This window comes from Dipodomys spectabilis, unplaced genomic scaffold (assembly GCF_019054845.1).
Source record: "Dipodomys spectabilis isolate Male_0828 unplaced genomic scaffold, ASM1905484v1 ptg000115l, whole genome shotgun sequence".
Taxonomy (NCBI): domain Eukaryota; kingdom Metazoa; phylum Chordata; class Mammalia; order Rodentia; family Heteromyidae; genus Dipodomys; species Dipodomys spectabilis.
In genome coordinates this window covers 15,270,746-15,285,135 of record NW_024870792.1, presented here as the reverse complement: position 1 = coordinate 15,285,135, position 14,390 = coordinate 15,270,746, and the positions used below count along the sequence as shown (strand labels likewise).

The 14,390-nt window shown below is 35.7% G+C and overlaps 1 protein-coding gene across 2 annotated transcripts in view; it reads right to left on the bottom strand.

Moving 5' to 3' along the window:
- The window catches only part of Sestd1 (SEC14 and spectrin domain containing 1), a 68,659-nt gene that overhangs the window by 46,087 nt on the left and 8,182 nt on the right, over positions 1-14,390 (bottom strand). For both annotated transcript variants that reach the window (XM_042688254.1, XM_042688255.1), the window contains 3 exons: positions 10,742-10,816; positions 6,863-6,971; positions 236-326 (listed from right to left, as the gene is read on the bottom strand). In XM_042688254.1, the coding sequence (XP_042544188.1) occupies positions 236-326; positions 6,863-6,971; positions 10,742-10,796 (255 nt within the window). In that variant the 5' untranslated portion in view covers positions 10,797-10,816. The remainder of the gene's footprint in view (positions 1-235; positions 327-6,862; positions 6,972-10,741; positions 10,817-14,390) is intronic.

The following is a 14,390-nucleotide window of genomic DNA, read 5'->3' as shown; positions in this document are numbered from 1 at the left end:
ATATCAACTTGCCTTATTATTTTCAACTATTTATAAACCTCTGAAGTGGGTTGTGATTTTCTTTACTACATAAATTCAAACATACAAAATTTGAGTGGTATGTAGGTTTTTCAGAACTAAGTCAATGCCAAGAAGTCTAGTTATATCTAACAAATGAGATGCATTTGCAATTTTCATCATGACCTCGTCATAAAAATAAAAGCCATTTCTTGAAAGACAGAGAATGAAAAATTACCTGCAGCATTAAGACTACTGTTTTCACCACATTCCATTGAGATTTTCTGCCGTCCACAATCACAGTAAATCCTCTAGCCTTACACTTTTCACTGAAATAAGACAAAGTTAAAATATATTAAAATAAGCTTTTAGTCCTTAGAATACATGGAATAAAATTCACTTCATTTGCTTTGTTTTACATTATCAATAAAACTCCTCATATGATCCTTTCTGAAGCAACTTATTTTCATCCTTTCAGAAAATAATAATCTACAAACTAATATGAAAGGAAAGTACTCTAAAAGCATGGACAGTTAATGTCCTAAACTGTGATAAATTCAGGCTAGACACAAATATCTCACATCTATAATCCAGCAGATAAAATAAGATAGATTTATAGGTCAGCCCATGGAAGAAGTTAGCAAGATTCCACCTCAAACAATAAAAAAGCTGGGTGTGGTAGTATACCTGTCTAATTACACAGGAAGCATAAATACAAGGAAAGTAGTTCAGATCTAGACATAAACTTAAGTATACTGGAAAAATAACTAAAGTAAGAAGGGTTATAGTTCAAGTAGCTATGACCTAACAAGAGCAAGGCTCTGAATTCAAACCAGAATACCACCAATCAACCAATCAATCAATAAGGTGACGAATGCTCTGTTAGCTCAAACCTGTAATTCTATAATACTAGCTATTCACAAAGCTGAGATCTAAGGATCACAGTTTGAAGCAAACCCAGGCTCAGAAGTCCATGAGACTCTTATCTCCAACTAACGACTTAAAACCAGCAGTAGAGCTGTGACTCACATAAGAAAGCATAAGAAAGTGCTGGCTTGAGTAAAATAGCTCAGCAACAGCACACAGGCCTTGAGTTCAAGCACGCATGAGTACACGCACACATGTATGCACGCACAAGCTCTCTCTCTCTCTCTCTCTGTCTCTCTCTCTCACACACACACACACACACACACACATACACACACACGTCCCCACTGGCATGTTAATTTCTCCATCTTCAAAATGGAATCAAAATGAAGCAGGTAACTAATTACTATCAACTGCCTTATATCTGCTTGTCTCTCCTTCCTGACAGAAATACAAAACTTGTGAAGTAATAATTTAAAATAATAAACTTATTAATCCATTGGAAATTCTTGTTGCTCTTTGGAGGAATTTAATGAGACAAGGTAGAGCTTAAAAAATGATCCAAAGCTTGATTCTACCATGACTGACCCATGTTGGCTCCCCTTTTCTCATTCTGTCACTTGACCTGTAAAATGTTATCTTGTGTGCTTGAAAATATTATTATATTATACATATTACCATATTATAATGGGTAATATATATTTAATTTAAATATTAAAATATTTACTAAACACTTTATAGAAGTCTGTTATGGTAAAATACACAACTTTATATAGAAAAATTCCTGAACAGGGATGGAAAGTGGTTCAGTGTTAGAGTGCTTGCTTTGCATGCATGAGGCCCTGGGTTCCATTCCTCAGTACTACATAAGTAGAAAAGGCTGGAAGTGGCGCTGTAGCTCAGGTAGTAGAATGCTAGCCTTGAGCTGAAAAGCTAAGGGACAGAGCCCAGGCCCAGAATTTGGGCCCCACAACTGACCAAAAAGAAAAAAAGTCCTGAAGACAAAAACTATACAGCCATTATTATTTTACCTATTACTTAATGCAAGGATCTCAATAACTGACCTTACAATATCAGAAGCAACTACTTGCTCAGCAGGCTTGGTAATAAAAGCTGACTTTTCCAAAGTTGTCCCACTTATACATTATATGAAAGGTAAACAGAAGGTCTTTCCCAATAGCCCTCCTCTATAAACTCCAAGTAATCAAGAAATACATCATCTGTTCTGTGAGAAACAATAAGGACCACCAGGATGACAATGATATAAGCTAAATTTGAAGGAAGAGGCAGGTACAGAAGCTTCTAAAGTAAGCAGAGAATCATTCAAGAAGGAAAGCCAATTAAAGTATATACCCACACAATGCTCATGATAACATATTTTATATTAATGACAAAGTAGAAACAATTCAGTACCTGTGAGCTGATAGACATAAAAGCAAAATGTAGTATTGCCACATAATGGAAAATTATTCAGCCATTAGAAATAAAGTACTGGTATATGCCATAGAATAAATAAAAACTTGAAAATACAATACTAAGTGAAAGAAGCCAGACACAGAAAACCATATATTGTTATGATTCCACTTACAAAATGGAGAGTGAGTGCTAATGGGTTAAGAGATCCTTTTGGACTGATGAAGTTATTCAGAATTAGTGTGATGGCTCCTCAACCCTGTAAACACACCCAGTGAATTGTATACTTTGCCTAAAAGGTGAGTTTTATAATTTGTGAATGAAATCTCAGTAAAAGAAATTTAAACACTAATTTTCAATTTTCATTACAAAATAAAAGATAAAATATTATTGGAGTAGAGAGTAATGCAAACAGTGGTCACCTGTAGATAAGCAAGAGCACATAACCACTTGTGGAGCAAAACAAATATGACACATAATGACTACCTATGGGCTTGGATAAGGAGGACATTCCTAGAGGTCCACAGTGACATCTAGGAAGACCACCATGCCCAGTGGGATACAACAAGCTGTAGTAAGACCAGCTTAGGAATAGGATAGTCTGTGGACTTTGCAGAACTGTAAACAATTTAGGGACTCTCCCAATATGTTGGATGTTTATAGGATGTGGAACTAAAATACAGATCTGTCCATGTGGGCCTCCCCACCAAAGGAAGTACCCCATTCCTATAACTCGCCACTACTTTGTCACCAGCATCTATACCTCTAAGACATAGGTTACACAACCATTTTGTTAAGTAAGTTTTACAAACACAACACGTTTATATTTCAATGCATATCATAAATTAATTTGCACACTAAGAGTAAGAAAGTAATGAAGCTTGCAAGTACCATCTGTAGTGATCTTAAAGAAATTAGCACTGCATGTATCCGTTTCAGTATTTAAATAAACACACTTAATCATAATTTTCTCAGATTTTACTAATATAGATAATGAAAATATACAAATTCAAAGATACTATTTTAAAATGGGAAGATCATGTGCTCTTTCAATTACTCAAAAATAGTATTTTATTGCTTGGTGGTAATGGTGTTTGAGCTTGGAGATTTGCACCTGCTACTCAGATGCTCTACCACTTGAGTCATGCCTCTAGTCCTTTCTTCTCTGGTTATTTTTGAGATAGAGTCTTACTTTCTGCCAGGGATAGCCTGGACTGAAATTTTCCTATTTATGTTTCCTGCCATCGCTGGGATGAGAAGTGTATTACCACCATGCTGAACTTTATCTGTTGAGATGTAGTTTCATGGCCTTTTCTTTCCTGGGCTGATCTGGAACTTGAGCCACCAGTGTCTAGTGAAAATAGTATTTTTTAAACTTCATTTCAAAAGTGGAGTGATGGTTTAACACTACTTTCAACAATAACATATTTAATTTAGATGTTATACATCATGCCTTATAAAGGGCATGTTGGCATTCCTAAAGTGCTAATAAAATTCAGTACTGCTAGCCTATTTATGATTGAGTCTTTAGAGAAGGAAGGAACTATCTAGGACTTTGCCTCCTTATTTTTTTGTCAGTTGTGGGGCTTGAACTCTGGGCATGGACAATGTCCCTGAGCTATTCAGTTCAAGACAAGTGCTCTATACTTAAGCTACAGTGCCACTTCCGGTTAATAGGAGATAAGAGTCTCACAGACTTTCCTGCCCAGGCTGGCTTTGAATCATGATCCTCAAATCTCAACCTCTTGAGTAGCTAGGATTGCAGGGGTGAGCCACAGTGCCCAGCTTGCCTCCTTATTCTTAATCACCATTAGAATCTTTCAAGGAGGAGATGGCTGAGTTCTATCACTCTATAAAAGAAAAGAAGCCTCAAAGCTAGAAAGTGATTAGTGAGAGATTTCTGGGATCAGAATTCTGAAGCTTTTCACTAATTTTTATTATTATTATTAAGGGCTTCTTGTCTTTCACTCAGAGTTCTGCTTATATTATAAAATGACACCAGCTTTATTCTTCATCTATTTTAATGAGTTGTTTGTAATTCATCTTCATTAGGTAACACATTTCCAGAAAGCAAGACTACTATCTTATTAATATCTTGGAAGCTTCAATCACAATGCTTTAAATTTAGGGGACCTTTAAAAATATGAGCCTTGACTTATCACATGCTCTTGTCAAGCTACCTTGATCACCCATATCAGGTCACTTTTCAGTGAGAACACAATGGCTTTCCTTCCTATTTAAAACTGAAGCCCATATTATGGTCAACATGGTCCTTTCTGACCGATGGTAGCCTCTCATTATCACCACTCTCTCAGATCTCTGTTCCTCTATCAGACTGTTCCAGCTTGGTTGCTGTTTTCACAACAAGCTAAACCTGCTCATGCCTCAGGACCTTTGCAATCAAGAGTCTCAGTTTTAAATTTTCTTTCATCAGATATCCTAGAGCCAACTACTCACTTCACTCATCTCCAGTAAAAGGATATCATTTTATGAACTAATACCACATACTGCCTTACTCTTTACTATCCCTGTCTCTCCTGACTCTGTGCTTTGCTTTCACAGCACTCAGTAAGATCTAATACCATGAGTCCACAGCTGTGACACTTATTTGTTCTGTGCTATGTTCCCAACTTCCTCAGCATCTACGATAATGAGGAGCTTCTTGCAGGCTCCCCCACATTTACTCAGTGACTGAAGGTTTATGACTTCAATGTAAATATGATCTTCCACAAGTCATCAAACATTTTCTTTCTTCTGATTCTTCTATAACAAGCTTTTCTGCAGTTTGAGAAAACAATTTAAAATCAAAGCTACAATTTTTAAAAAGTGAATGCTTGAGGAAACCTGGAAGGTAGCTTAACAGATATTGAATCAAGAATAATCAGAGTTGGGGCTGGGAAGGTGGCTCAGTGGTAGAGCACTTGCCTTGGATGCCGGAGGCCCTGAGTTCGATTCCTCAGCACCACATAAGCAGAAGAAAAAAAAAAAAGCCAGAAGTGGCAATGTGGCTCAAGTGGTAGAGCGCTAGCCTTGAGCTGAAGAGCTGAGGGACAGCACTCAGGCCCAGAGTTCAGGCCCCACGACAGGACCGCCCCATCCCCACCAAAAAAAAAAAAAAAGAATAATCAGAATAAGAAACTGTAGTCATTTCCATTAAAATGAAAAGACTTAAATGGTTAGATAATTGCTTTGGTACTTTCTAACCCAAATATTCCATGATTCTCCAATTGGATGACCATACTATATTATATACTATATTATATTCATTAAAATTTAATGTCTTATGTCAAATATCAGTTGTGATAAATCCAAGTTTAATGTGAATTTACCAGAAGTTATCAATAGCTACAACATTGTGATCACAAAATTAGGTGGTTCTATCACAATGCTTTGAAACCTAGGCTTGGAGGCAGACTGCTGCATTCAGACTATATGTCTAGCCTTGACTTACTACATGTTCCTGGTCAAGTTATCTGGACCATCCTTTTCAATGCTTCAGTTCCCTCTTATGTAAGATGGGAATGTAACCTCATTTACGAAAATTAAATAAGTAAACTTTGCCTATGTTTTCCTTAAATACAAAATTTCTTTTTGGAGGTAGATACCTCCAATAATCATACATTGAGAACTGAAAACTGACTTTTAAATATGAGTACACACAGCACAGGATTCTAAAAAGTACAATTTTTAAGACACACTCTGAGCTTAGGATCTTTCTAGAAGATGAAAGGATAATGACAAAGTACTTTAGTTAGTGTCATAGGCATTATCTTAATATTACTAGTAAAAAAATGAACATTTGAAATCAGAAAAATTAAATACACATAAAAGTCCAAGAATTGTTGCAAAGGTAAAGATTTGTTTCTGTCTGTTAAGTGTAGGCTCAAGCAAATAGAGTGATTTTAAGTTTTGTCTTCATTTGAAAACTAAAATTTAACAATGCAAAGACTTATGAATTAAAATATAAATATATTTTCTTTGTTTTTGTTTTTTGGGTTTTTTATGTCCGTATTGAGGCTTGAAATTAGGGGCTCATGTTTGTACTAGGCTTTTTTTTTATCACAGCTGGCACTCTACATTTGAGCCACACTTCTACTGCTGACTTTTTGCTGATTATATGGAATAAGAGTCTTTCTGTTGCAAACTGCAATTCTCATATCTCAGCCTCCGACAGTTAAGATTATGTGTGAACCACAAGCATCTAAAAATTTTTACATTAAAAAGAAATTTGAAAACTCCTAATAGTATACACTCAAAACAATAGAACCCATACATGTATTGATATCACTTGAGTGAAATAGTGACCTGAATAAAAGATGATTTCTGCTAGAATAACTTCTCTATTTTTTCTAAAGTTTCATGACATAGAAAAACTTAACTGTTACTTTCTAAAAAGGTGACAGTACAAACCTTTTGAAAATATGTGTATCATTGGGTACACCAAGAGTACAAAATTGAGTATTATTTTCTGTTGATAAAAGTACTGGTAAGGATTTTAAATTATTTTAACTTGTTGCTAAAGATAAGTTACACATTAGGACACATTGCTAAGTACACTGTGATTTAAAGACACCTGTAGAATCACCTTGGAATGCTGAGGAGGTAGTCCAAAGTGACACTCAGCTCATCCATATTTGTTTGTTCCAGGCATAATGGAATGGTTAGGATGAGGCCACTTCGTCTGTCTTTTCCTCCTACAAAAAAAAAAAGATACTTTTTTAAAAGTTATCTTTAATATACAGTACATAGAAAGCTGTATGTGCAATAAATATCTTGGAACACTGTTAGTAAAATAATTTGAAAAATATCAAATAAGCATGTAGTTTATAAAGGTTTACAGAGATTTAACAAAATCATAAAAACTTAGAAAAGAAAAACTTCACCCTCAAAATCTTCATCCGAACACAACAGTTACCATGTTGTTTTTCATCCAGTCTGATTCTTAGTATAATCACTTCATCAAATGCCTACTGTATTGCCTAGCATAATAAGCATTTGAAAGTAAAATAAATTTCTATCTACAAAGAAAAGGTTTAAGTCATGAGAAGCAATAATATTATGAAAAACAATATTATAAAATAGGACCATTTACTTGCTAAGCTACATCATGAAGTACATTAAAATATTACTGACATTTATTTGGAATATACAGAAAATGAAAAAATGATGGAATCACAGGTACACACCACCATGTCCAGTTTCCCTCCAGGGAGAGAAAGTCTCTAGAATTTTTTTCTGCCCAGGTTAGCCTACAACTACAACCCTTCCCATTTTCATCCTCCCACATAGCTAGGGATGACAGACATATAGCACTGTACTATACACTTAACCTATACTATAGGTTAAGAAGGGATCTTGAAAACTTTTCTGTCCAGGCTTGCCTTGAAATGTGATCCTCCATTCTCATTCTCCTAAGTAGCTATGGATTACAGGCATGAGCTGCAGGCACGTGGCAAGACTCTACTTTAAAATTTAAAAAAAAAATTGGTTTACACAAGGGCTTTTCAAACTACAGTCACTGAGTAATGTTTGTTTAAAACTTTTCTTCATTACCAAAAAAGTTAAGGAATTATATCTGTAATTATCAAATATCAAGAAAGAAAGCCACAAGAGGTGAACTAAGAGAACTTTCATTTGCTCTTCAAAACTGCTAAGCTTTATCCAACTATACAAGCAAGTTCTCACCTAAACTGTTGTACTATGATCCACTGGAGAGCTTTTTTGAAAGAACAAGTTTAACACATGACTACTTTAAACTCCACATCCTCAGCTTTCACTAAGGGATAAAAATCATCACTATAATACCATCAGTGTAAAACCAAAAGAGAGCTAGAAGCCAAGAGGAAAAAGTCTTTCAAGATAAGTTACGGTGATTGATGTTGCACAAGGACAAGTATCAGGGGATTCAAGAATGTTACTGATAAAAAGAGAACAATGTCATCATGATTGAAAATAAACAGTCATTTTGATATTCTGCTAAAGAAGACAAATTAAAACCATCTTCCTAGCAGGGCATTCTGACAAGCCCAAATACAAATTTATATGCACAGTTTTACTTCCATTGACAAGAATTTATATTGATGAACTTGTATAAAATAGGCTACAAATATGAGTGTTTATAAGAGTATTCATTTCAGAAAAGAATAGAATATAAAATAGAAGAAACTCTAGGGCTCCTTGGATGGGCTGAAATTTTCTTAATAAAGACCAAGAAACACAATAAATCAAAGAAAGGTTAGACAAATGGGATTGCATGAAATTGCAGAGTTTCGGTATGACAAAGGACATAGCTAGCAAGATCAATAGAAAGCCTATGGATTGGGAGAAGATCTTCACTAGCCATACAATGGACAAGGGTTTCATATCCAAAATATACTTAGAACTCAAAAAACTAAATCCCCAAACAACAAATCCGAAACAACTGCCCAATAAATAAGTGGGCTAAAGACTTAAAGAAAAACTTCTCTGAAGAGTAAATAAGAATGGCCAATAGACACATGAAGAAATGCTCAACTTCTCTAGCCATAAAAGAAATGCAAATCAAAACAACATTGAGATTCTACCTCACCCCAATTACAATGGCTATAATCAAGAACTCCAATAACAACAGATGCTGGAGGGGATGTAGCCAGAAGGCTACAATGGCACTGTTGGTGGGAGTGTAAACTTGTTCAACCACTCTGGAAGGCAGTATGGAGGTTCCTCAAAAGACTACATATAGAGCTCCCCTATGACCCAGCAATCCCACTTTTGGGCATTTACCCAAATGATCACAAACAAGGCTATATTAAAGCTACCAGTACAACTATGTTTATTGCAACATTATTTACCATAGCTAAGATATGGAGCCAACCCAGATGCCTCTCAGTAGATGAATGAATCAAGAAAATGTGACATATATATATATATATAAATTCCATTATATATATATATATATATATTATATATATATAGGAATTCTATGCCTCCATCAGAAAGGGTGGCATCACCCCATTTGTCAGGAAATGGAAAGACGTGGAAAAATTATATTAAGTGAAGTAAGCCACACCCAAAGAAATATAGGTCCCATGGTTTCCCTTATTTGCAATAACTAGTATATATCTGTGACAGGCAGAAAAGGTCAAAAGCTATTTACATATGATCAAATAAGATAATGTTAAACAAAATGAACCCTAAGATAGGGACACAAGTGGGTTTTATTTCTTGCTATTGTTTCTAACGTACTTACAATATACCATGTGATTTTTGTGTTGCTTTATATGTTTTTCCCCCCTGGTATAACCCCTGTTTTCACTGTATTTGATGTAGGTGCCCTGCATTGTATATACCTTTGTATAATTTGGGGAAAGGAAGGGAAATAACAAAATGCTGAAATAAGGATACAGGTTGACCCATTGTAACAATGAGATGTACAAAACACTATGTTGAAAATGAACTTTACAACTTCGGGGGCGGGGGAAGGAGGAGTTGGGGAGGTAGGGTGGGAAGGATGGTAGGGAAAAAACAAAGGAGGAGGTAACAATGCTGGATAGGAAATGTACTCATTACCTTAAGTAACTGTAACCCCCCTCTGTACAGTATTTTTACAACAGAAAATATATATAAAAAATAAATAAAATGAAAAAAGAATAGAAAATATAAATGCCAATCTGTAAGGAGAAAGGTAAAGAAAATACAAATAAAATACGTAATAATACTAAGGCAATTCAATTTCTTATTTCTTGTACATGAAGCAACAATGTCAGTTTATAATATAATATTTTGAGGAGAAAAAAATTAGTATTATCAAGGCAATTAGTATTATCAAACAATTAAACAAAAAGACCTAAACAGAATTACAAAGGAAAAGGTAATAAAATCCAAACAACCCTAAGTTGACAGGGCCATAATGTCAATTATTATATATAGATTTACTCAATTTCATCCTGAATTTCATAAATTTGCTACTCCAGTGTCCCATACCACTGTATTAAACCAATAGAATGTCTCACAGCTTCTCCGTGCCTAAGCTAATACATACTTGATGTTAAGAAGTAAAAATAAGGTCAGATACATGCAACCAATTCCACAGTGAAGAATAAGAACACCATAACTGATACTTCACAATCCTCCTGTGTACTTAGGCTTTCTCCTAAGAACATGGAAGTCAGGGGCTAATTATGACTAATTACTGATTCAAACAACAATTACTTAGATGCCTGCTAGTCAATTATTAATTATTGCCTTCTACTTAAGATGACAGAAATATAACATCTACCTTGTAGAGGTCATTTTAATCAAATTACAGGATAGAATTTAAATGGTCAGGCAGAACCAGAAATAATAGCTCACTGTTGTCCCATTCTATTAAAGGAAATGCCTTTGAAAAAACATCACAGAAAAAAATAATGCATGTCTGTCAAATTTATCAGAGTTTAAATAAGTTTGTATCCTAAACATATCAGTTTGCATTTCAGAAACATACCTGAAAGGAAGGCTAGTTTTTTCTTCAAAATGGGCAATATTACTGAGGCCTCCATTTCACTTCACTTCTTCACTTCTGAAAACACAGAAAGGTAAATGTCAACTACAAGATAACAATTATTGTCTGAAAAAGTGTTTTCATGATGGTTTATCCCAGGGTTTTTCAATTTGAGAACTACTGGTATTTTGAGCCAGATAAATGATTTTTGTAGGAACTTGCCTTGTACATTGTGAATCAGTTAGCAGGAACCCTAGTCTCCACCTATTAAATATCATTAAAGGAATAGAATTCCAGTGTGTGTGTGTGTGTGTGTGTGTGTGTGTGTGTGTGTGTGTGTGTGTGTGTGTGTGTGTGTGTGTGTGTGTGTGTGTGTGTGTGTGTGTGTGTGTGTGTGTGTGTGTGTACACCACATTTTCTTGATCCATTCATCTACTGAAGGGCAGGCATCTGGGTTGGTTCCATATCTTAGCTATGGTAAATAATGCTGTGATGAACATAGTTGTGCTGGTAGCTTTAGTATAGCCTTATTTGTGATTGTTTGGGTAAATGCACAAAAGTGGAATTGCTGGGTCATAAGGGAGCTCTATGTGGAACCTCCCTTGCCTCTCCCTTGATCAGTCCTGACAGCCAAAATGGTTCCAGACAACACCAGATGATATCTAGTAGGCAAAAATCACAGCTGGTTAACAATCACTGGCTTAATTATTTCTCAGAGTAATGCTTGTGGGCAACAATACTGTCTGGTACACAGCAGTGCCTCAATGTATTATTTGTGGAAAAGTCTACTGAGTGAGTCAATTAATATCCCATTGCTTTCCTTACTAATTACATAGCTTCATCCCAAATACTTGATTCCTTCTGTTCTGCTATTGCAAGCATGTTTTCAATTCTCATATTTTTTGCTCCCCATACCACATAATAACACATTTGACTTTTGTGTTATTTTAAGGCACTTCCTATTATACTGTTTCCATTTTGTTCCCACTCTTAGCTACCTCCATATCTCACATTCTACAATTTTAAATTCTCCAGGGGAAAATATCTCATTGGTTCAATTCATCTTTTTGTTCCATGCCAGAAGGGATTATTCTTGGTTTTGTTTTCCATGGTCCACTGTTCAGAGCCAAAGTATATAGGTAAACACAAAAAGTACATTCATATGTAGCAAGTTCAAAAGGCAAGGCAGTTTCCCTTAAACAGAGGCTCTAGCATGGTAGATATGTAAAGCCTGGGCCATCCCTATATATTACTAAATCAGGTTCTGAGGGCAGCAGAACCTTTAAAACAAAATAAGCTAATCAAAAGCTCAATTATATTATCCTCTTACACTTAGCTCCATGTCTGAGATTATGCTCTATCATATTTTATCCCTTCCTCTAAAGCATGTCACACTACCATGACATAGAACAGTTCTTTAAAGTGTACTAGTCAATGTATGCTTTCTGGAAACAATTTCCAAGTGGAGTGGAAGTTATGACTCTTTATATGACTTATTCAGCAAACACCTGTTATGGACCCATCCCATTTCAAGCACTGTGTTATCAGCTGGAGTTGAGCACCCAAGTCACAGCCCTGCCTTGCAAAAAAATGTTGTCTTGAAAACAGAAATCTTAGATAATTTTTAAACTGACTGTATGTTATTTTACAGCTTTGTGTGTCCAATTAAAATAATCACTGTTTGCACCTGTGTATGAAACAAACTTTTTTCTTCAAGTTTAATTTATTAAGTATTTGTTTGAATATTGTTCATTCATTTTTGTTATAAATCAGACTAGCTAAATGGTACTAGGAATACAAGAGGAATGCTTCCGATTTTATATCTTTTATCTAAAACTGATGTGTCAGGTCTCCATATCAATATTTTGACTCTATGAGCTATCCAACAAGCAAGAACCCAGAAAGCTTGGATTCCTGTCTTGGTTCCATTCTCCTTTGGCCAGTTTATAGGAAATCTGATTTAAAGTTGGAAAATAATGATAGGAAATGGTAAAAATAATGGTTATGATAATTAGCATTTATCAAGTATTTACCAGAACCATTCCCTATTATAAACGATATTTTTGGGTTAACATACTTAAGTCTTCCCAGTGTTTCTGAGATAAATACAACTATTACCTCTACTTAACAGAAGAATCAGAGAAGTTAAACATTGTCTCAAAAATCAGAGCTTATTAGGTGAGAAAAAAGCTTCACAAACAGGCAATGTTGTTCCATAAAGGCAATTTCACACACACTATCAGCTTACCAATAAAACAGCTCTGAAAATATCTGATGATAGCAAGCTATTTAAATATAGAGCTCTAAACTAAAAAGGTGTGTGTGTGTGTGTGTGTGTGTGTGTGCGCGCGCGCGCACATGCTGATCCTGGAACTTGAACTCAGGGCACAAACAGGCAATGTTGTTCCATAAAGGCAATTTCACACACACTATCAGCTTACCAATAAAACAGCTCTGAAAATATCTGATGATAGCAAGCTATTTAAATATAGAGCTCTAAACTAAAAAGGGGTGTGTGTGTGTGTGTGTGTGTGTGTGTGTGTGTGTGTGTGTGTGTGTGTGTGTGTGTGTGTGTGCGCGCGCGCACATGCTGATCCTGGAACTTGAACTCAGGGCCTAGGCACTGTCCCTGAGCTTTTTTTGCTGTAGGCTAGTGGTTTATCATTTGAGCCACAGCTCTACTTCTCATGAACTTTCCTGCTCAGGCTGGCTTCAAACAGTGATATTTATACCTCAGCCTTCTGAGTTCACACCTGTAATTCTAGCTATGCAGGAGGCTGAGATCTGAGGACTATACCTCTAGGAATCTCCTGATGGGAATATACTTTATTATTCCTACGAACTTTTTCCTATTAGAACCTGGGCTGTTAAAGTGACTTTTCGGGGAATATCCAGACAAGCCCAAGATGAAGTATGTTATAAGAACAACAAACTTTGGTTAGAAGCTTAGAATTTTCAGCCCTACTCTCCCAAATTCTGAGGAGGTGAGAGGGGCTGGAGACTGAGTCAATGACCTGTGGCCAGTGATTTAACCACTCATGCCTACATAATACAACTTGAGGTCTTTCAAGCGGCAAATGCATGAAGGTCCTAGAAAGGTGGCACATTTAGAGGGTGCTGCAGGCTCCATGATTCCCTTCAATACCTTGCTCTACATATCGTTCTTATCTAATGAATTATCAACCCCAAGGAAGGTGTCAGTCTTGAGAACCCCAATTTGTAGCCCATTTTGACAGAAATGAATTGACTTTGGGGCTCAACACATACAATTGACACCTAAAGTGAGGTCAGTTGTGTGAGCTTTGAGTATAAGCATCAGCTCTGGTACTTAGTGCCAGAACCAAACTGAACTAAACTAGACTGAATTAGACTGAAGTGAAGTGAATTGAGTTAAAGTGATTTGAATTGAAAGACATTCCATAGGTGTCTGACAAGCTGCAAAATTGGACAGTATGAAGCAAACCCACACACAAGTACAGTAAGAAGTATCTCAGTTCAAAACAATCATGTTTATATACAGATAAAATTATATCCTTTTTTGGTTCATGTTAAGGCACTAGCATTCCACCAATATCTTTACATCATCAATGGAAATGCCATCACAGATGGTAAATAATACCTATGATTTTTTATAAAATTATTTTTGATCCCT